The sequence below is a fragment of the Neomonachus schauinslandi genome, chromosome 4, assembly GCF_002201575.2.
Source record: "Neomonachus schauinslandi chromosome 4, ASM220157v2, whole genome shotgun sequence".
Lineage (NCBI taxonomy): Eukaryota > Metazoa > Chordata > Mammalia > Carnivora > Phocidae > Neomonachus > Neomonachus schauinslandi.
In genome coordinates this window covers 41208855-41229469 of record NC_058406.1, presented here as the reverse complement: position 1 = coordinate 41229469, position 20615 = coordinate 41208855, and the positions used below count along the sequence as shown (strand labels likewise).

At 46.2% G+C, this 20615-nt stretch overlaps 1 protein-coding gene and 1 non-coding gene across 3 annotated transcripts; one reads left to right on the top strand and one right to left on the bottom strand.

The window, feature by feature from the left end:
- Positions 1-617: 617 nt before the first annotated feature.
- SHISAL2A (shisa like 2A) lies at positions 618-18263 on the bottom strand. Of its 2 annotated transcripts, XM_021684320.1 has the most exons (4): positions 13318-13519; positions 12181-12230; positions 11168-11307; positions 618-894 (listed from the first exon to the last, which is right to left on the bottom strand). In XM_021684320.1, exons 1-4 carry the CDS (start codon positions 13366-13368, stop codon positions 632-634), a joined length of 504 nt encoding a protein of 167 aa, XP_021539995.1. In that variant the 5' UTR covers positions 13369-13519; the 3' UTR covers positions 618-631. The 2 variants fall into 2 exon arrangements, with proteins under 2 accessions (XP_021539995.1, XP_021539994.1); XM_021684319.1 differs by lacking the exons at positions 12181-12230; positions 13318-13519 and adding an exon at positions 17926-18263.
- TRNAK-CUU lies at positions 1768-1840 on the top strand. Its single transcript has one exon. It is a non-coding gene; the product is annotated as a tRNA-Lys (tRNA).
- Positions 18264-20615: the final 2352 nt, after the last annotated feature.

Below are 20615 nucleotides of genomic sequence, written 5' to 3'. Positions count from 1 at the left end.
GCAAAGCCTAAAGCTACTGCCAAAGTTAAGATGAAGAGAACAGCCAGGAGAGGGGTGGCAGTCAGCCATCCTACCCTAAGATTCCTTAACAATGAAATAATAACAATAACAATAATAATGATGATGATGATAGCTAACACATAGTGATTTCCATGAGCCAACACTGTTCAAGTACCTTGTGTGGACTAAGTAATTTAATCCCCCCACCAAACTCCACACTCCTTTTCATTCTGTTCCTCGTGGCAGAGCTGCAGAAGTAGGAGTCACCTGCCTCTGGGTCCCAGCCATCTTCCTGGGGGATCCTGAGTATACCTGCTCTGTGACAGGAGACCAAGTCAGAGTTCTCTGACTCCCTAAGTTAGGTGAGGGGCTCCTCTGAGCCTCCATTGGCCCCAGACTCCCCCCTGATTGCCTGGAGTTGTTACTGACCATTTCCCTGGGATTCATGTCTAAACTCTCTTTGACCCACAATAGGCCAGGCAGAGCAGTATAACTGGGTCCAAAGCAGGGCCTGGGTGGGTTTGCTGGGAAAAGCCCTCATTTATCCCACCAGTCTCCAAAGTCCCTTTGCTCATCCCCACCCCCACCTTTCATGGAAAAGAGGTTCCAGAAAAGGATGGTGTAGAGGCATTTATTGGATGTTTGGGGTTGGTCCACATGGGTCTAGATTTGGGACAAGGGACTCCTGAGGGCTGCCTGGGATGTCACTGGCAGTCATTGTGGCCATGAAGCAGTGCTGGAGCAGAAGTTTGGGGTCCACAGCCTGCTCCTCATTGCAGTCTAGCCATGGGTTCAGGAAGGGGTGATTCTGCCCAAGAATGCGCACTCCTGGCACCTCCATCGAATTGCCTGCATTTCCACCTTGGCAGTCAGGGGGCGCCTCCTCTTTGGGGTCTGGAAAACAGCAAGCGGAAGGCATTCCTCTTACAGACTTTCCTCCCTGACAGTCACATGCACCCTGGCTAACTTTCCTGAGTGCTTACCTTGGGTAGGACTCACTCAGTCTTTTTTTTTTTTTTTTAAGATTATTTATTTATTTATTTACTTGAGAGAGCGAGAATGAGAGAGAGCACAGGAGAGGGGGGAGGGTCAGAGGGAGAAGCAGACTCCCCACTAAGCGGGGAGCCCAATGTGGGACTCGATCCCGAGACTCCGGGATCATGACCTGAGCAGAAGGCAGTCGCTTAACCGAGCCACCCAGGTGCCCTGGACTCACTCAGTCTTAAATGCATCATTCGCTTAACAAATATTTATTAACAACATACTACATCATTCACTAGGAGCTGTCAGTGCTTCTAATGAACTTAAAGTCTAGTGCAGGAGACAAACAATAAATAATTGTTAGGAAAAAATGAAGACTTGACCTTGACCATAAACCCATGAGGTAGGTACTATTAAAAACTCATTTTATAGATGAGGATACAGGCTGACTAAGCTAGCATGCAGAGAAGTGCTGGAAAAATTTAAAACATACATTATTCTCTTCTTTAAGAATAGATTCCATGACACACTACTGATTTATCCTCTCCTCCTCTTGTATATGAGCTTGAAAGGAGGCTCACTTGGCATTAGTATTCCCCACTTCTCGTTCATGACTTACTCTGCCAAAATCTACTTGGTTTCTGCTCCCAACATACCTCAAAACATTTTGTCACTAAACCCCACAGTCACTTACAAATCCTTACCTCCCTTGACTTATTAGGAGCATTTGACACAATTGAGCATTCCTGCCTTTTTGGATAAAATGTGTATCAAGCGTTCAGGGGTACCTGGCTGGCTCAGTTGGTGGAGCATGAGACTCTTGATCTCAGGGTTGTGGGTTCAAGCCCCATGTTGGGTATAGAGATTACTTTAAAATAAGATCTTAAAAAAAAAAAAATAGCATATCAACTGTTCAAGCCGGAAATGTGAGTCACCAAGTCCCTCTGATTCCACTAATTACCATCTTCCATATTCACCCATTTCTCTACATCTTCAGGGCCACCACCCTCAGTCAGGCTTTCATCTTCTTCCTCCCAGACCACTGGAACAGCCTCTAGTTGGATCTCCTTCAGTCTACCCTCCAGTTTGTAGCCAGGGAGAGCTTTCTAAAGTCAAGTGAGTCCATGTACTGTTCTTTCTCAAAAGCCTTCAATGTCTTCCCATTACCTGTCATCCTTGGGGTGGCATTCAAGGCTCTTCACATACTGTCCCTTCCCTTCTCTTTGGCTTCATTACTATCACTCTTCCCTTAAGAACTCAATGTTTGCGACACCAAGGTTTTTATTGTGCCCTAAGTAGTGCCATTCCTTTACATCTCTGATTTTTTGCTTGTGCTGTTTCTTCTGCCTGGAATGACATTTTATACCTTCTCTGTCTAGAAAACTCCATTGATTGGGGATACCCAGGAAGAATGATGCCTCTGAAACTAGGGGAAGAGTGAATTTTAAGAAGGAAGTTATATTGGACATTGGAGTTGACTACTTAACATTCATTCCACCTCTTCCCATCTGGTAATAGCAATTATATTTGGGTGGTATTGGTCCCATCCCAGCTCTAGGAGTAGGGTTGATCTGAGCCAATCAGATAATCCCATTCCTTTGCCACATGGATTGGTAATGGGTGCATAACATTTCCCTGGGGACAATGATTGGTTTAGGGGTGGACACATGACCTGAATGGTCCAATCAGAGTAGAGCTCAGCTCCCCCCACTCACTTTGAAGGAAGAGCTAGTTCCCTCTTTCTTCTCCTGGCTAGAGGGAAACATTAAAAGCTGGTGGCCCCAGGGACTATTGGTAGCCAACTTTCTACCATAAGAAAAGTCAGCCTGAGGAGTAAGCCAACTCAAAATAGAGGGTAGAGTTGAAAGAATCTTAGAGGATAGAGCCACAAGCCTGACGACATAGTGAACTTTTTTTTTTTTTAAAGATTTTATTTATTTATTTGACAGAGAGAGACACAGCGAGAGAGGGAACACAAGCAGGGGGAGTGGGAGAGGGAGAAGCAGGCTTCCCGCCGAGCAGGGAGCCCGATGCGGGGCTCGATCCCAGGACCCTGGGATCATGACCTGAGCCGAAGGCAGACGCTTAACGACTGAGCCACCCAGGTGCCCCGACATAGTGAACTTCTATTCAAGCCATGCATAAAGCCTACCTGACTTTTAGACTTCTCACCCACAGAGCCAATAAAGTTCCTTTTTTGTTGTTTGTTTTGTTTTGAACTTTCTATTTTTAAATAATTGAAGACTCATAAGAAGTTACAAAAATAGGGCGCCTGGGTGGCTCAGTTGGTTAAGCGACTGCCTTCGGCTCAGGTCATGATCCTGGAGTCCCTGGATTGAGTCCCGCATCAGGCTCCCTGCTCAGCAGGGAGTCTGCTTCTCCCTCTGAGCTCTCTCTCTCTCTCTTTCTCTCAAATAAGTAATAAAATCTTTAAAAAAAAAAAAAAGAAGTTACAAAAATAGTACACTTATCCTTCACCTAAGGTAGCTTTCCCCAATGATAACATCTTAAATAACCATAGAATAACTTCAAAACTAGGAGACTGACATTGATACAATGATTAACTAAACTACAAATCCTATTCAATTTCTATCAGTTTTTATTTTTTTTTATTTTATTTTTTTTTTGGTGTATGGTACTGTCAAAGTTTATCACATATATAGATTTATATAATCACTGCCACAGTCAGGATAAAGAACTCTTCCATCACCACAAAGAAACTTTTTCATGCTTCCTCTTTATACTCGGTCCTTCCTCCTAAACCTAACTCCTGGTAACCACTAACCCGTTCTCCATTACTATAATTTTGTCATAGCAGAAGTGTGATATAAATGGAACTATATAGTATACAACCTTTTAAGATTGGCTTTTTTCGCTCTATATAACACCCTTGAAATCCATTTAAGTTGTTGTGTGTATCAATAGTGCATTCCTTTTTATGGCTGCATATATTCCATTGGGTGGTTGTACCATCTGTTCATTGCAGGACTTTTGGGTTGTTTCCAGTTTTTGTCAATTACAAATAAAGCTGCTATGAACATTCATGTATAGTTTTGTGCAGACATACATTTTCATGTCTCTAGGATAAATATGTAGGAGTGTAATTGCTGATTTGCATGGTACAGTGGGCTGAATGGTAGCCCCCAGATATTAGGTCCTAATCTCTGGAACCTATGAATGTTACCTTATATGGTAAAATTTTGCAGATGTGATTAAATTAAGGTGTTTTTTTTTTCTAACGATTTTATTTACTATTTGACAGAGGGTGTGTGGGGGAGAGCACAAGCAGGGGGAGCTGCAGAGAGAGAGAGAGGGAGAAGCAGGCTCCCCACTGAGCAGGGAGCCCGACTCAGGGCTCGATCCCAGGACCCTGGGATCATGACCTGAGCCGAAGGCACATGCTTAACCAACTGAACCACCCAGGTGCCCCAAATTAAGGATTTTGAGATAAGGAGCTTATCCTGAATTATCTGGGTGGGTCCTAAATGCCATCACCACTGCCTTTATAAGAGAAAGGCAGAGGGAGATGGACACACACAGAGTGATGTAAAGAGACATGTAGAGATTGCAGTGATACAGCTACAAGCAAAGGGAACTGGACAAGGCGAGGAACAGATTCTCCCTTGGAGCCTTTAATTTCACCCCAGTGAGACTGATTTTGGATTTCTGGGCCCCGGAAATGTGAGATAATGCATTTCTGTTATGTTAAGCTTGTGGAAATTTGTTACAGCAGCTGTAGGAAGCTAATACATAGAGTAAGTATATGCTTAACTTTATGAAAACACCAAGCTGATGGATGGTGAGAATGGCTGATTAGGGATCTCCCACCAACACCTTTTAGAGAGAGAACTGAACTCTTGCCTATCATTTTCCCCCTGTTTTTTTTGTCTCTTATTAAATGTGTCTAGGTTGGAATATCACCTCTACATTTACCTCATTCACCTCATCTGCAAAATAGAGCTGATAATAGCCACTTGGCAGAGTAGTTGAGCAGGTTAAATGGGATAAGGTGTTTAAAGCATAGCACCTAGCATAACAGTAGGAACTCAGTCACCCTTCTGACCAAGCTAGTTCCTCACAGAGTACCAGAGTAAGAAACTTACGGTCTTTGTTGCATCCTGAGTTTGGGGGATGGGGTTGGGGTGGGAGTGATGGGATAGTACAGAATGCCTGGGCAGCAGGAGGAATCTATTTTCAGAAACTCTGGTCCATTTCCACTCTGCTCTTATCCCCCTAGTCAGATATCATGGCCCCAAGATACAGTGCAATGATTGTAGGCTTTAGAATCTGGGATCGGGGTTGACTCCTCAGCAACACAAGCTCACTGGCTGTGTGGACTTGGCTAATTCACTTCCCTTGGCTAACCCTTGGTTTCCTCTGCTATACAATGGGGCTAATGATCTCTGCACATGTCCTACTAGAGAGGGAGACAGAAATGAAACATTTTTGTAAAGGTAAAGCTCTGATGAATGTAAGACAGTGGGCCTGTAAACTGTCTCAGATGCAGGAGGGACAGGAGGCTCCTGGTAGATGCTGTGAGTTCAGAGGAAGGAGAGCGTGGCACTTAATGAAGGGGAGGAACTAAGAGCTGAGTTTGGGCAAAAGGCAGAGAGAGCTGAAATCTATCACTTAGTAAAAGGTCAGGAAATGCATTTTCCATCTTAAAAATAAGAAGCAAAAAGCAAGAACACAAGCTGTCTCAAGCCCTAGAGACTGAATAATCCAGCTGGTGGCTGAGCAGTGAAAAGTAGGAGGGTGGTTTTCATTCACAGGGCCAAGGCATGAACTATATTTCGTTTGAGTCAGAAAGGTTTGGGGGGATAAAGTGGGGAGAGGGGAGGGGAGCAGGACACAAGCAGGAGCACCCCACAGACTGGGCCTGGTGACACAGAAAGAATGGGACTTTGGGGACACAAAAAGAAACACGTGTTTGAATTCCAGTTCCACGATTTATAAGCTGTAAACCCTTGGGCAAATCATCTAACCTCCCTGACACCTGCCTTTTGCATCTGTAAGACGGGGGGCAATAATATCTACCGCACTGGGATAGTTGGGAAAATGAGATGAGATCGTGCATGTCAAGTTTCAGCGTCTGGTACACAGTGAGGACTTCCCTGTCACAGCACAGGGATAAGGAGACAAAGGAGCAGGTAAGGCTGACTTGGCTCTGTCACTCACTCACTGGGTGACTTTGGGTCCCCGTCTGCAAAATCCTCACCTGTAAAATGCATAGTAATAAGATCTATACTCTGCCCAGTTACTGTGAAGAGCAAATGAGGTGGTCTATTTAGAATTAGTTCATTCTTTTTAACTGTGATATCATATTTCATTATTCCTCTACTGATGGACATTTAGTTTGTTTTAAATATGACAAGCTATCATGGATCTTTCTGTACAAGTCTTCTCCTAGTGCAACTATTTCTCTAAGGCAGATAATTAGAAGTGGAATTATGGGGTATAGGGTATAGATATTGTTAGTTTAAATAGATATTGCCAAATTGGTCCACAAAGTGGTTGTGCCAATTTATACTCTTACCAGTAGCATATGACAGTATCAATTCCTCACACCCAAATTTCTCACTATTAATATGATCCATTTTGGGACTTCTGCCAATGTAATTGATTTTTTTTTAAGTTTATTTTTTTTTAGTAATCACTACCCCCAATGTGGGACTTGAACTCATGACCCCAAGATTAAGAGTTGCATGCTCCTCTGACTGAGCCAGCCAGGCACCCCGCCAATGTAATTGTTTTAAAAAGTTATATAATTGGGGCGCCTGGGTGGCTCAGTGGGTTAAGTGTCCAACTCTTGATTTCGGTTCAGGTAATGGTCTCAGGGTTGTGAGATCGAGCCCACTGAGTGACCCTCAGCACTCAGCAGGGAGTCTTCTAGAAGATTCACTCTCTTCCCCTCCCTTTCCCCTCCCCACTTGTGCACATACTCTCTTTCTCTCTCAGTCTCTCCCAAATAAATACATCTTCCTCTCTCTCTCTCTAAAATAAATAAATCTTTATTTTTTTAATTTAATTTTATTTTTTTAATTTATTTGAGACAGAGAGAATGAGAGAGAGAGAGCACATGAGAGGGGGGAGGGTCAGAGGGAGAAGCAGACTCCCCGCCGAGCAGGGAGCCCGATGCGGGACTCGATCCCGGGACTCCAGGATCATGACCCGAGCCGAAGGCAGTCGCCCAACCAACTGAGCCACCCAGGCGCCCCAATAAATAAATCTTTAAAAAAAATTAAAAAGTTACATCATCCTTAAATTGGATTCTTCTTTCTTTCTTTATTGGGGGTCAGGGCAGAGGGAGATGGAGAGAGAGACTCTTAAGCAGGCTCCACACCTGGTGCAGAGCCCAACACAAGGCTCAATCTCACAACCCTGAGATCATGACCTGAGCAGAACTCAAGAGTTGGACACTTAACCAGCTGAGCCACCCAGATGCCCCGCATTCTTCTCATTAGTAGGGTTGAGCAGCATTTTTTCATATGTGTTGAGCATTTGTATTTCTTTTTTTGTAAATTACGTTTTCCTCATTTGTTTAAAGATGTGCCTATATATTCTGGATATCAGCCTCATCTCTATTTTATATATAGTTGATTCTCATTATTCACAGTAGTTATATTCTATAAAGTTACCACAAACACTGAATTAATGAATGCTGAATCATTGCTCCTAGGGAAAATACAAGGTTAGGTGCCTGTGAGCCTCTGGTCACAACAGTTTTGTCAACTGACCAATACATAAATTTGTTGTTTGTGTGTTTTGTTTGAAGACACATTGTTTAGTATATATTATTGACTCATTAACATTGAACTCATGACCAACAGCACTATAACTCCTGCCTGAACAAAGTTTATCTACCACATGTATTTTCTCCACAGGGTACATCACAGCCTTCTTAGGCTTAGGAACAGGAGAGAATACTTCAGCACTACATTTGGGGGCCACTTTATTTTTTTATTTTAAAGATTTTATTTATTTATTTGAGAGAGAGAGAATGAGAGAGAGCACATGAGAGGGGGGAGGGTCAGAGGGAGAAGCAGACTCCCTGCCGAGCAGGGAGCCCGATGCGGGACTCGATTCAGGGACTCCAGGATCATGACCTGAGCCGAAGGCAGTCGCCTAAACAACTGAGCCACCCAGGCACCCCTGGGGGCCACTTTAAACAGTGAAGTTAACAAGAATCACAAAAATGCAAAAAACATGGCACTAAATAGACACTTGTTTACAGTATGAGAGCTGAAAACAAGAAGGCAGAGTGTAGACTTGTTTAACCTCAGCTGGGAATGTGTGTGATAGGGCAACTCAAATTTTTTGCTGCTCTTCACATGTCCACATCCACAAATGACCTCAAAAGCACTGCAAGTATTGATTTTGAGGTTACAGATAAATTTTAGCAAGCAGACAAACTTGCAAATATCAACTCTGTGAATAATGAGGATTGTTTACATGTGTGTATTTATCTTTACATTTATAATATCCTTGCAGTCCATCACTTGTTTTATAACATTATGTATGATGTCTTTTTTTTTTTTTTTTTTGAGAGAGAGAGAGAGGGAGAGAGAGAGGGAGGGGGGTGGGGAGGGACAGAGGGAGAGAAAGAATATTAAGCAGGCTCCCCACTGAGCACTGAGGCCCACTCAGGCTTCATCCCATGACCCTGAGATCATGACCTGAACTGAAATCAAGAGTTGGACACTTAACTGACTGAGCTACCCAGGCACCCCTGTTTTATTTTTATTTCATGACTATTTGCATTTGATGAAGGCAAATTTGCCAATTTTTCCCCTTATTTAAAAAAATTAGATGTTTTATTCAAATTCCTGTATTTTAATTAATCTGTTTCTAGACTCTCTTTTTTTTTAAAGATTTTATTTATTTACTTGACAGAGAGAGAGAGAGCACAAGAGTGAGCACACAAGCAAGGGGAAGCAGCAGAGGGAGAGAGAGAAGCAGGCTTTCCGCTGAGCGGGGAGCCCGACACGGGGCTCAATCCCAGGACCCTGGGATCGTGACCTGAGCCGAAGGTAGACGCTTAACGACTGAGCCACCCAGGCGCCCCTAGACTCTCTTTTTGTTCTAGGGTTTTTCAACATTGGCACTATTTACATTTTGGGTTGGATAATTCTTTGCTGTGGAGCGTTGTCTTCTGTATTGTAGGATGTTTAACAGCATCCCTGGCCTCTACCAAGAGATACGTTCCCCAGTTGCGACAACCAAAAATGTCTCCAGACATTGCCAAATGTCCCTGCGTCGGGGCCGGGGGCGGGGAGCAAATGTACACCCCACTGAGGACCACTGCATTGCCCAATTCTATCTGTCAATTGCTGTGCCAATATCAAGCGGACAATTCTTAAATCTTTTAAAAATGTCTGTTATCTGATAGGGCAAGTCCCTCCTCTTTCTTTTCCAAAATTGTTTTGCACTTTCACTCTTCTAGATTAATTTTAGAATTAATTTGACAAATTCCATGAAATTTTTTTTTTTAAAGATTTTATTTATTTATTTGAGACAGAATGAGAAAGAGAGAGAGCTCATGAGAGGGGGGAGGGTCAGAGGGAGAAGCAGGCTCCCCGCCGAGCAGGGAGCCCGATGCGGGACTCGATCCAGGGACTCCAGGATCATGACCTGAGCTGAAGGCAGTCGCTTAACCAACTGAGCCACCCAGGCGCCCTCCATGAAATGTTTTATTGGGAATTTTATTTATAAATTAATTTGGGGAGAACTGGTATGTCTATGATATTGAGCCTTCTATCCACATACATGCCATATCTCATGAGATAGGTTCTTTTATGCCTTTCATTAACTTCTGTGATTTTTCTCTATAAAAGTTGAAGCCTGGGCTGTGTCTGGTCTCCCTGGGCTGTCTGGATCTATGCTCAGGCTTTCTTCCTGTGCCCTAGCCACTGCTTCCCAGGTTCCTGACTACAAGGCGAGCCAGAAGAATCCTTCTACCCTCAAAAGCCATCCCTCCTGCTTTTCAATGCTCAGCAACAGCAGGGTTATTTATTGTCACCAGGATCTGAGAAGGGTCCTTGTGCTGTTGTTTGTTGCACAAGTTGATGTCAAGTTGGAAAACTAATGTTTTACAACTAAAAAAGCCCTCTCTGTCTTTCTCTGAAATTTAGCTACTACCCACCTTTCTACTGCTCTAATTGCCACCCTGCTTCTTCTGCCTAGCTTAAATTCCTGCCTGGCCTTATTTCCTATGGTGCCCCAGGGTGAATGACCCAGTCACTGCATAGGTCTTACTCAGAACTGCCCACACACTTTTACCCATTATTTATCCTATCCTGGAATGCCTTTTCTCCTTTTACTCAACAAACTCCTTTGCTAATTCAGCACTCATTCAAATCTACTCTCCTTTTTGAAATTCTCCTTACATTTGGTATTAAACAATTTTGTACTTAATTATATATCTGCACAGACCCAGTGTGGTAGGCAGAAGAAAGAACATGATTCAAGGTAGAAAAACAGAGGCTGAATTTTAGCCTTACAATTTATTAGCTGTGACACTTTGAGTAAGTCATCTAATCTGTCTTAGCCTTGATTTTTCTCATCTGTAAAATGGAGATAATAATACTCATTTTGAGTGTTGTCTACCAAACTACAGAGAAAGATCACTTGCCAGTAGACACTTGTATCTTTCACAGTACCTTGCAGAGTTTGTAAAAATGTGTGCAATAAAGACTTATGAAAAAGCAACCCTTTTGGCAGGGGGGCCTTTTGAGGCTCTAGAGGGCCTATGCTTATTAATAATGAAGGAGGGGGTAGTCCAGCAATTCAGATTGTCGAAAAATAACTGTACTTAATTTCTGAACAAATTGCTGGAGAGCAGCAAATTTTGCTTATTAATTCTATTTTGTTTGGGATAATATTAAAATCAGTTTTCATTCCCTAAGGCTAGAATTTGAAAACACTGAGAAAATCCACAAGATGGATTAATCTTTGTGTGACAAATAGAATGCTGACTATGTCAAGTTATTTTGATAAACACTGAGCACATGAAGAGTTTGGGATGAAAATGTTCAGATCATGAACCTCCTAAAAAAATGTGCTGCTGCTTCGGAATATTCTAGGAACTCTCATGAGGCAAATGTTCCAAACATCATTGAAATATCCCCCCCCTCTGTAAAGGTGCTAGCCTGTTTACTACAAGGAAATCATGAGGTCTGTTTCTTACCTGGAGGCTGGAGGCTTAAGCCTGGGTCCAACTTCGTGTGGGGCTTAGAGCTGATGAACAGGTAACAAAGCACGCAGGCGGTGACGATGAAGGCCAGGAGAACCACTGCTGCTATGGACAGGCCCACAAGGGCGCCAATGCTGGGGAGAGAAGACCAGAGGGAGCTGAGTGTCGGGAGGGGACTTTGGAGGCAATCCGTTAGACGTGAAGTGTTGTCGGTGTTATAGGCATAGGCTGGCTTCAACTTTTGTTCTGTCTCTACTTGCCTTAGGCCGTTTGGGCCTAAGCATGAGACAGAGCATTAGCTGTGTGCCCAGGACTCACCACATATGTAACACGACTTGCGTCAGTGCCACCACATAATTGGGAATCAATTTGTGTTCCCCTTCCTGTTTTCTCCTTCCCTCCCTACTTTCTTCAACCTGCATCCCACCCCCCCACATTCCCACCCCAGGGAGCTGGAGATGGTCTTAAAGAGCCCTCCCCATGATGCTGTTTCTTAAAAATCAAGACATATAGTAGGCCTTAGCTAAAAACCAGCTGTCCTTCCAACCTCCTTCCAGGTAGTTTCCGACTCACCCTCCACTGGGTCATCACGCCAGTGTGGACTCCATGTTTAGAAGACCTCCCCACTGCTGTTCCCTCACCCTCCAACCTTGCCACCTCTGCCCCAAGTCAGGCCCTGGTCACCTGGTCTCCAGACGACTACCTCCTGGCTCATTTGGGAGTCACTGTCTTTCCTGCTTCATATGATTCCTCCCTATCATCTCCCCACATTAGAGTTTTACCTGTCCTTGAAGGCCCATCTCAAATGTCTCCTGACCTCAATAATGCTTTCCTTGGCCATCTTTCTCTCTCCTTTGCCCACCCATGCCAGGCTAATCCACCCAGGACACTTCCCTCAGGGCCTTTAGCACTTCCCTCTGAGTCAGGCAGCCCAATGTGGCAGGAAAGAGCAAAGGGCTTTGGAACCAAACCTACCTGGGTTAGGACCCAGATATGTAACAACTCACTCTGAGATCTTGATGAAGTTATTATACATTTTGAGCCTCAGCTTCTTTGTCTGAAAAGTGAAAATGATCAAAACACAGTATTTCACAGAGGCACCTGGGTGGCTCTATCAGTTAAGCGTCTGCCTTTGGCTCAGGTCATGATCCCAGAGTCCCTGCTCAGCGGGGAGTCCCCTTCTCCCTCTCCCTCTGCTGCTCCCTGCTGCTTGTGTGCGCTCTCTCTGTTAAGTAAATAAACTCTTAAAAAAAAACCCCAAACACAGTACTTCACAGGAGGTAGTAAGGATGACTAATATATGTAATATTCTTGACACATAGTAGGTGTTCAACATATTCCTCATGTGTTTCTTGAAGGCAGAATCAGACCATAAATAATCAGCTTTGTCCTCCCCTTGCAGAAGCCCTGGCACATAGTAAGCATTTAGTAAATATTACTGAGTACCTACTATGTGTCAGGCACTGTAAGATATTCTCCCAACAGTAGCGGATAGGTAAAGCAGCAGGCTTTGTTTGTGTGCCCTTCCTGTCTATGACTTCTTCACCAGCTTTTCTGCCCACTCCTCCCCCTGACCCCACCCCCAGACTCTTGCCCTTGCCACTTCTGCCAGATTTTGCTCCCAGCTAGCTGGTGACTTATTTCCCAGGTAGTTAGTTGATAGCTAAGTTCCACTAAGCAGAATCACCTTAGAGCTTTGGAAAATCTGTCTTCCCATGGCTAAATAAATTATTGAACACCCCTGCAATGGAATAGTTTAGAGCCATTAAAAACATGTTTTCAAATAATATTTAAGATCAAGGATAGGGACGCCTGAGTGGCTCAGTTGGTTAAGCGTCTGCCTTTGGCTCAGGTCATGATCCCAGGGCCCTGGGATCGAGTCCCACATCGGGCTCCTTGCTCAGCAGGGAGTCTGCCTCTCCCTCTTCCTGCTTCTCCCCCTGCTTGTGCATGCTCTCTCTCTCAAATAAATAAAAATATTTAAAAAATAAAATAAAAAAAGATCAAGGATAAGTTCTGATGAGATAATGCTAAGTGAAAAGAGTAGGACATGATACTAAATATATAACATAATTCCAATTTAAATAAACATATACATAATTATACATATGTAAGGTTGGATAGAAATACACCAAAATGCTAACAGGCTGTCTCTGGTTGTAGTGCAGGCTGTGGATGTCCTGTCCGTGTCCCATGGGGTCTTGTAATTGTAGAATATTCTGGCCAGAGTTTCAAATGCCAGCATCTATATCCCTTGGCCTGAGGGTTTTCTCTGGGCCCAGAACAGTCTCCATCTGTACATTGAGCAGGTGAGAAGTGCAGGAAAATTAATGCCTCCCTTCTCCCATTGACACAGAACCAATGATTGACACAGATTGTATGTGAATACCCAGTTTCCTGGCCCTCAGGTGGGATGACTCTGAGGTGTAATTTCTACATGGGCTGGCAGAGCTCAGCGGGCATAAGTTGCAGTGACCCTCAGTGGTGACCCACTATCATTTGCTCTTACCCTTCCCTGCCTCACTTTGCCACGCTCAACCCATGTTTTCTAGGATGGCTTTCCATAAAAACCACTTGCCTCAAATCCTTGTTTCTAAGTCTTTTGGGGAATCCAAGCTAAGACACTGGATCTCCCATGATTCCTCTGTCCTTTCCACATTTTCCATATTGAGCATGCAGTACCTTTTAGTTCTTATAAGTACTTTAATCAAACATTATTTCCCCTTTTGAGATATGCTGTTTATAAGGCTATTATCTGGAAGACTTGGGCTCCAGTTGGGCCCCCACACTTTACATGGTACCTCTCTGGCCTCCTGGATGGAAAGGGCCCTCTAAAAAGAAGGTCCTTTGAGGAATGGGTGAGAGAGCTGGCAGGAGATATCCCAGATTAGCAGTCAGACAGGGAGCGGGCGCTGTCTCTGATGGTCTGTCTGGGGACAGAGGAATCAGGGCCCAAGGACAGAGCTGGGAACAACCGAGGCAGCTCCAAGGGGAAACATCTGTGCTTGGCCGAAGATGAACTTTAAATGATTAGAGTTGTCCCCAGGTGAATGGACTGCCTTGAGAGGTGGTAAGTTTTCTATTATTGCACGGGTTTGTAAAAAATACCGGGATGAGGGGTGCCTGGGCGGCTCAGTCGTTAAGCGTCTGCCTTCAGCTCAGGTCATGATCCCAGGGGCCTGGGATCGAGCCCCGCATTGGGCTCCCTCCTCAGCGGGAAGCCTGCTTCTCCCTCTCCCACTCCCCCTGCTTGTGTTTCCTCTCTCGCTGTGTCTCTCTCTGTCAAATCAATGAATAAAAAATCTTAAAAAAAAAAAAAAAGAATACCGGGATGAGTACACTTTTCAGTGAAGTTAGAGTTTCCTGCCCTGGGTGGGAAACTGAAGAGCTGCTAGCCTTCTAGGAGTTCACAGATCCATAACTCTCAGAGAGATAACACACTGTGACCCCTGGGAGAGAATTGGAGAGGCGGTCCAACATTTCTCTGTTAGGGCTTTTGAGTTAGGCTGTTCTAAGTTCAAATCTGGGTTCTGTCATATATAAACTGAAAAATCCTTCATCTCTTGATCTTCATTTTCTTCATTTGTAAAGGTTCCTATCTCACCAGGTGTCCCTAAAGATTAAATGAGGTGGTGTACACACAGTGCCTGACAACCGATTCTGCCCTGCAGCAAGGCTGCTGCCTTTTGGCTCACATCCTGGTAAAAAACAGAGCTGCTAATAGAGGGTGTTCGGAAAGTGGACCAGACATGTGATAGCACCAGCTGCTTCTCCACAGGGAGTCTTCACTTCCTGAGACACACTTTTAAAGACAGCAGTTCTCCTTGAGCACTACCCAAGGAAACAGTTGTTTACCTGGAGATCTTATATTTTTAAGGACCAACTTTCATGAAAAAGGCCAAATGGAGTTGAGAGCAAAACAAGGTCTCCACCCTGCAGTGGAGCACTCCAGAAAGGTTGTTTTAGGGTTTAAGGTACATTGATTACCTAGATGTCCTGGGGGACCCTCCGGTCCTCTCCTCCACTTTGTAACTGTCTGTGATGTTTATGAACCATGTTATGTCCAAGCCTAAGAAAAGTCAGCCCTGCGGGCTAAACCTTTCAACTGCCCTTGAGGTCACAGAACAGGAGCACACTGACATGTGATGTGACCTCAGAGGTCACCCCATCCAACCCTCCACCTCATTGTCTGAGCCACTAAAGCATTCCACATATCACGAGGGGCGAAGGCAACAGGAGGGACCACAGGGGTGTTAGAGGGAAGGAGATGTTAGAAGAGGGAGGGGATCTTGGCTAGGTGCTGAGGGGGTGTGTGTCTCCAAGGGCCAGCACAGTGCCCAGAAGATAGTAGAGGGTCAATGAGTGTCTTTTCAAATGATCTGAGTGGAGGGGGTTATGAGAGAGCCAGGCTAGATTTAGACAGTTGTGCCACAGGACAAGCCCGGACTTTGGCCAGACAGGCCTGAGTTTTCATCCCAGCTCTGCCACTTGCTCTCAGCAGGGACTTACCAGAGATTAACTTAACTGCTTTCAAGGTTTCTCATCTGTAAAATGGACAGAAGACATGCCAGGGTTGTGAACGTGTGAATACATCTAACTCTTGGTTCGTCCAAGGTGATGTTCTTTAAATCTCAGTCTATAAAGGCATCGCTAGAAGATCTTGGACAATTCACTTTTGTACTGCCAGATTCACTTTCCCACCTGTGAAGCAGGGAAAGAAACTCCCTTCTACTGAGGACATATAGTATGTACTAGTCACTTTCACATGCATTATTTCACTTAATCCTCACAACAATTCCACGAGACAGGTAGTACGATTGCCATTTTGAAGATGAGAAAAGAGCCTTGGAGATAATTTGGCCGAATTCACATAGCTATTAAGTGACAGAGCCACGGTTTGGACTGACTGGGTTCTAATCAGCCCCAAAGTTCTACACTGTCTCTATACCTCTAAGGGAGGTCAGTGCTACCATATTTCAGCACCTAGCTCAGTGTTAAGTACACAGTGAGTCTTCAGCAAATACTCCATTGTTATACTCTAGGTACATGTCATATCTCTCTGAATGGATGATGAGCTCCTCAGGGACAGGGAATAATTAATTTTTGTCTCCCTATTGCTGAGCATAGCACCTGGCACAAAGCAAAGGCTATAAGGAATGAATGAATATATGGTTGAATAGAGAATAAATTAAATCCTCAGTTACAGATAGCAGCCGAATGTGCAGGACTGGAAAACCTGGCCATCTGAAAATAGTTTTAGAATTACAGGTTGAGGGGCGCCTGGGTGGCTCAGTCGTTAAGCGTCTGCCTTAGGCTCAGGTCATGGTCCTGGGGTCCTGGGATCGAGCGCCCGGATCAGGCTCCCTGCTCAGCGGGAAGCCTGCTTCTCCCTCTCCCACTCCCCCTGCTTGTGGTTCCCTCTCTCGCCGTGTTTCTCTCTGTCAAATAAGTAAATTAAAAAAAAAAAAAAAAAGAATTACAGGTTGAGCAGTCTAGAAAAAGTGATTATAATTGTCAGTGGCATATGTCAAGTTGATTTCACCTCTTTATCTCTTTGGTCCTAGTCAGAAATCAGGGCAATCATTTATCATCCTCTTCATTTGACAGTTATAAAGACAGGCTCAGAGAGGTTTCTTTGGCAGAATGTCCTTTCCCACCCAGAGGGTATGCAGCCTCTGGTCATATACCTCCAGGAACAGGAAAATCACTGTCTACTGAGATGGCCCACTCCATTTTTGCCGATACCTATTTCCCAGAGCAGGCACAGGCTCGGGTCCTATTTTCTGGGTGAGGCCTTTGGAGACGGCTAGGAACTGAGACGCACTGCCCTCTCAGCACCATTCTTGGTTCCAGGAATGTCAACACTGGCCTGTCCACCCCCTTTCTTGAACAGGCAGGGAAACTGAGGTCCTTTGGGTGGGGATTCACCCAAATTACACTTCTATTAATCTATACTGAGCTGGCTTCTGCTGTGGCATTATGACATTGCATGCAGCTCTGATTCCTTGGTCCTCTGCTTTAGCTCGGGAGTAGAGTAGATCCCCAGTACCCACCCCCAGCCTGGCACAGCTAAGTGCTCAGTAAGGGGTAGCTGAAAGAATGACTAAATATGAGGAGGAAGAAAGGGTTGAGCCTCAGCTAGGCTGGGATTGACTTGGGGTGTAGCATGAGGTGAGGAGTAAGACCTGGGGCTGAGGTCTGGGTGTAGGGATAGACCATGTTTGGAGTCAAGGTGGGTCGCCTTGAGGACTCGGGAAGGTTGGGGCTGGTGATCGATATTGACTGGGGAGTGAGTAAAGTCAGGGATGAGGTCAGGCTAATATTAGGATGGGGACCCTGGTGAGCTCTTGGATTAGGGTAGAGTTTGGGTTTCCTGTAATGTGGGAGATGGGAGTATTGTGTCAGGGAGAGGGTTGGTGTGTAATGTGGGGCTGGGTTCAGGGTGGCAGAGGATGGCACTGGGAGTAGGGATGGACTGAAGTTTCTCCAGTGGAGTTGGGGGTGAGGTTCAAGTTTGGATCTGAATAATGGTTCAGGTCAGGATGGGGGAAGGGGTTACAGAGGGAGTTGGCTTGGTGAGAGCAAAGGTCAGTATTGGGCCTGAAGGGCTAAAGGGCGGGTGCGGGTCGATGCTGATGCTGGGGTGGGCACGTGGGTGAGGACTGAGGGTTTAGTACGCGCTGGACTGAGGGTGCGGTGAGGGGCTAAGACTGGAGTGGGGTTCTAGCTAGGGTTAGCGCCACGGCCGGTACCTGAGCCACCACATGTAGCTGTGCTCGTAGGGGAAGAAGCTGTGCGGGTCGTCGCAGCAGTACTTGTGGTCGCGGAAGCCGCAGCAGAAGACGGCGGCCGCCTCGCCCCCGGGCCGCGGGCAGCTGAAGCCACGCACCACCTCCTGCTCTGCGCTCACGTAGCTCGTGCAAGCGTCGCTCATCGCGCCCCGCGCCGGGCCCGCCGCCACCTCGGGCCACCAGACGGCCGGGCGAGCGAGGAACGGACGGAGACAGAACTAAGCCGGAGAAAGACAGGGACTGAGGGAGAGAAAAAGCAGAGAGAAGCAGCGCGACAGAGGGACGCGGCGAGAGGCGCGGAGACGCAGCAGTTAGAGACCTAGAGTCCCTGAGGACCGGGAAAGGCGACCAGGTACGCGGACCGGGCGCGGCGGGAGGGCATGTGGAGGAGGATGAGGAAAGAGAGGAGGAGGAGAGCGGAGGAGCGGTGGGAGTGGAGAGTGGCGGGAAGGCGGGGGGGGGGGGGGGCGCCGGAGCGCGGGCGCGGGGGGGGGGGACCGGATGGGAGGGCGACCCGCGGAGCCGAAAGGAGGGAGCTACCCGGCAGAGCCTCCTGGGCGCTAGTCTGTCCTGCGCTTCCCTCACCCGTCTCACCGCGTTCCCAGTTTATGCACTAGGGTGCTGAGTGCGCAGAGAGACTACAAGACATGTCCGAGGTGGCAGGGCGGGAATCGAAGCCACAGCCGCGGATTCCACAGCTGCCCTTGAGCACCCTCCTGGTGCTCGGCGCTGTGCTCGACGCCGGCAGTCTCAGGGCCGGCCCAGGCTAGTGCGGACACAAGCGGCCAGCCGGCGACCACACCGCAGGGTCAGGTATGGGATGATTAGTACACTACTTCACTTAGCCTTCACACCAACCCAGAGGGCCAGGGATTTTCAAACCCATTTTATAAATGAGAGCTAAGTGCCAGAGAGGTCATTTCCCCCAGTCCTCAAGTCCGTGGGATTTTAACCTGGGTCTGTCTAGTCCCCAAGCCCTTGTTCTTTCTGGGGTTCTCACTGTGCCTCTTTTCCAGTGGACTTTTTTTTTTTTTTAAGATTTTATTTATTTGAGAGAGAGAGCGCGCGGCGTGCGCGCGCACACACACGAGCCGGGGGGGGGAGGGGGGGAAGGGGGGCAGGGGGGAGAGGAGCCTCACCGTTGTGTGGGGGGGGGGGGGGGGGGGGAGAAGCAGACGGGAGGAAGGGCTGGACCCCAGGACACTGGGATCATGACCTGAGAGGGAGGCAGGTGCTGAACCGACTGAGCCACCCAGGCGTCCTAAGATTTTATTTTTAAGTAACCTCCAACCCACAACCCTGAGATCAAGAGTCGTTCCCTCCACCAACTGAGCCAGCCAGGCATCCCTCCAGTGGAGTTTTAAACCTTTGGCTTCCTGGCCTGTCTGTCTCTTCCTTCCCTGAGCAGCTAACTCGTACTGACATATTCACACTCTTTTGTTCAGACTCCCTGCCACCCTGGCCTAGGACAAGGGGGCTACATGATGTCCCAAATGGAACCCCACCCCCCAGGAAGCAAAGCCGGCACACCTTTCCACTCTCAGAAATTATTTTCAGATCACAAGAGCAGTGTTCTCACTAGGGTTAGGGGATCACAGTCTGAAGGGGCCATATGTGGCCCTTAGAAATTGCCTGTCCTCTCAGGGTACAGTGGGGAAACTGAGGCTTTGAGAGGTACACAGCTTTCCGCAATTGCACTGATCCAGGACTAGAGACTCCTGAGCTTTAGTTATCCCATTTTTAAAAAAAATTTTTAAAGATTTTATTTATTCATTTGTGAGAGAGAGAGTGTGTGAGCAGGGGGAGAGGCAAAGGTAGAAGCAGACTCCCTGCTAATCCAAGGTGGGGCTCCATCCCAGGAACCAGAGATCATGACCTGAGCTGAAGGCAGATGCATAACCATCTGAGCCACCCAGGTGCCCCTAGTTGTCCCATTTTATATCCCATTCAGCTAGTCACAGGGTATTGGGACTGAAAAAGACCTGTGGGACATGTAACCAATTAATCAGTCACAGCTAGCTCTAAAAAATAGTAATTAGGAATGCCAGGGTGTCTCAGTCCGTTGTCAGACTCTTGATCTCAGCTCAGGTTTTGATCTCAGGGTGGTGAGTTCAAGCCCCGTGTTGGGCTCCATGATGGGCGTGGAGCCTACTTTAAATAAATAAATAAATAAATAAGAATAATTAAATGGAACAGAAAAAGTGCACTGAGGATAGTAAAGCTAAGTATTCTTTCATAAAATGCTTATTTCAGTTACATATGTATGTATGTACTATGGACCAGATCACAATGTAAAGTGCATTTCTTTTGAGTCAGGTCAAAAAGGTTTGAAAGCCACTGAATTTCTCATTGGACAGATGGGCAGGGGCTAGCTTAGGATGACAAGATCTTTAGCTCTTCTAATTTTTCACAGGAGTAGGTAGAGTAGGAAATAGTTATTGTGATGCCTTGGGACTCCCCAGTTTCTCCATTCTTTGCTTTGGGTGTGTGTGGCATAAACATGGGCATCAGGCAATCTGGGCTCAAACCCTAGCTCTCCCCCTTCCCCGATTTTTCTCTCTGTTTCAGGTTACCTTTCATCATTTGGCCAGCTTCTAAGATGCTAATGTGTGCCATGCTTTTAGCTGAGCACTGGAGTCCCTGAGAGGGGT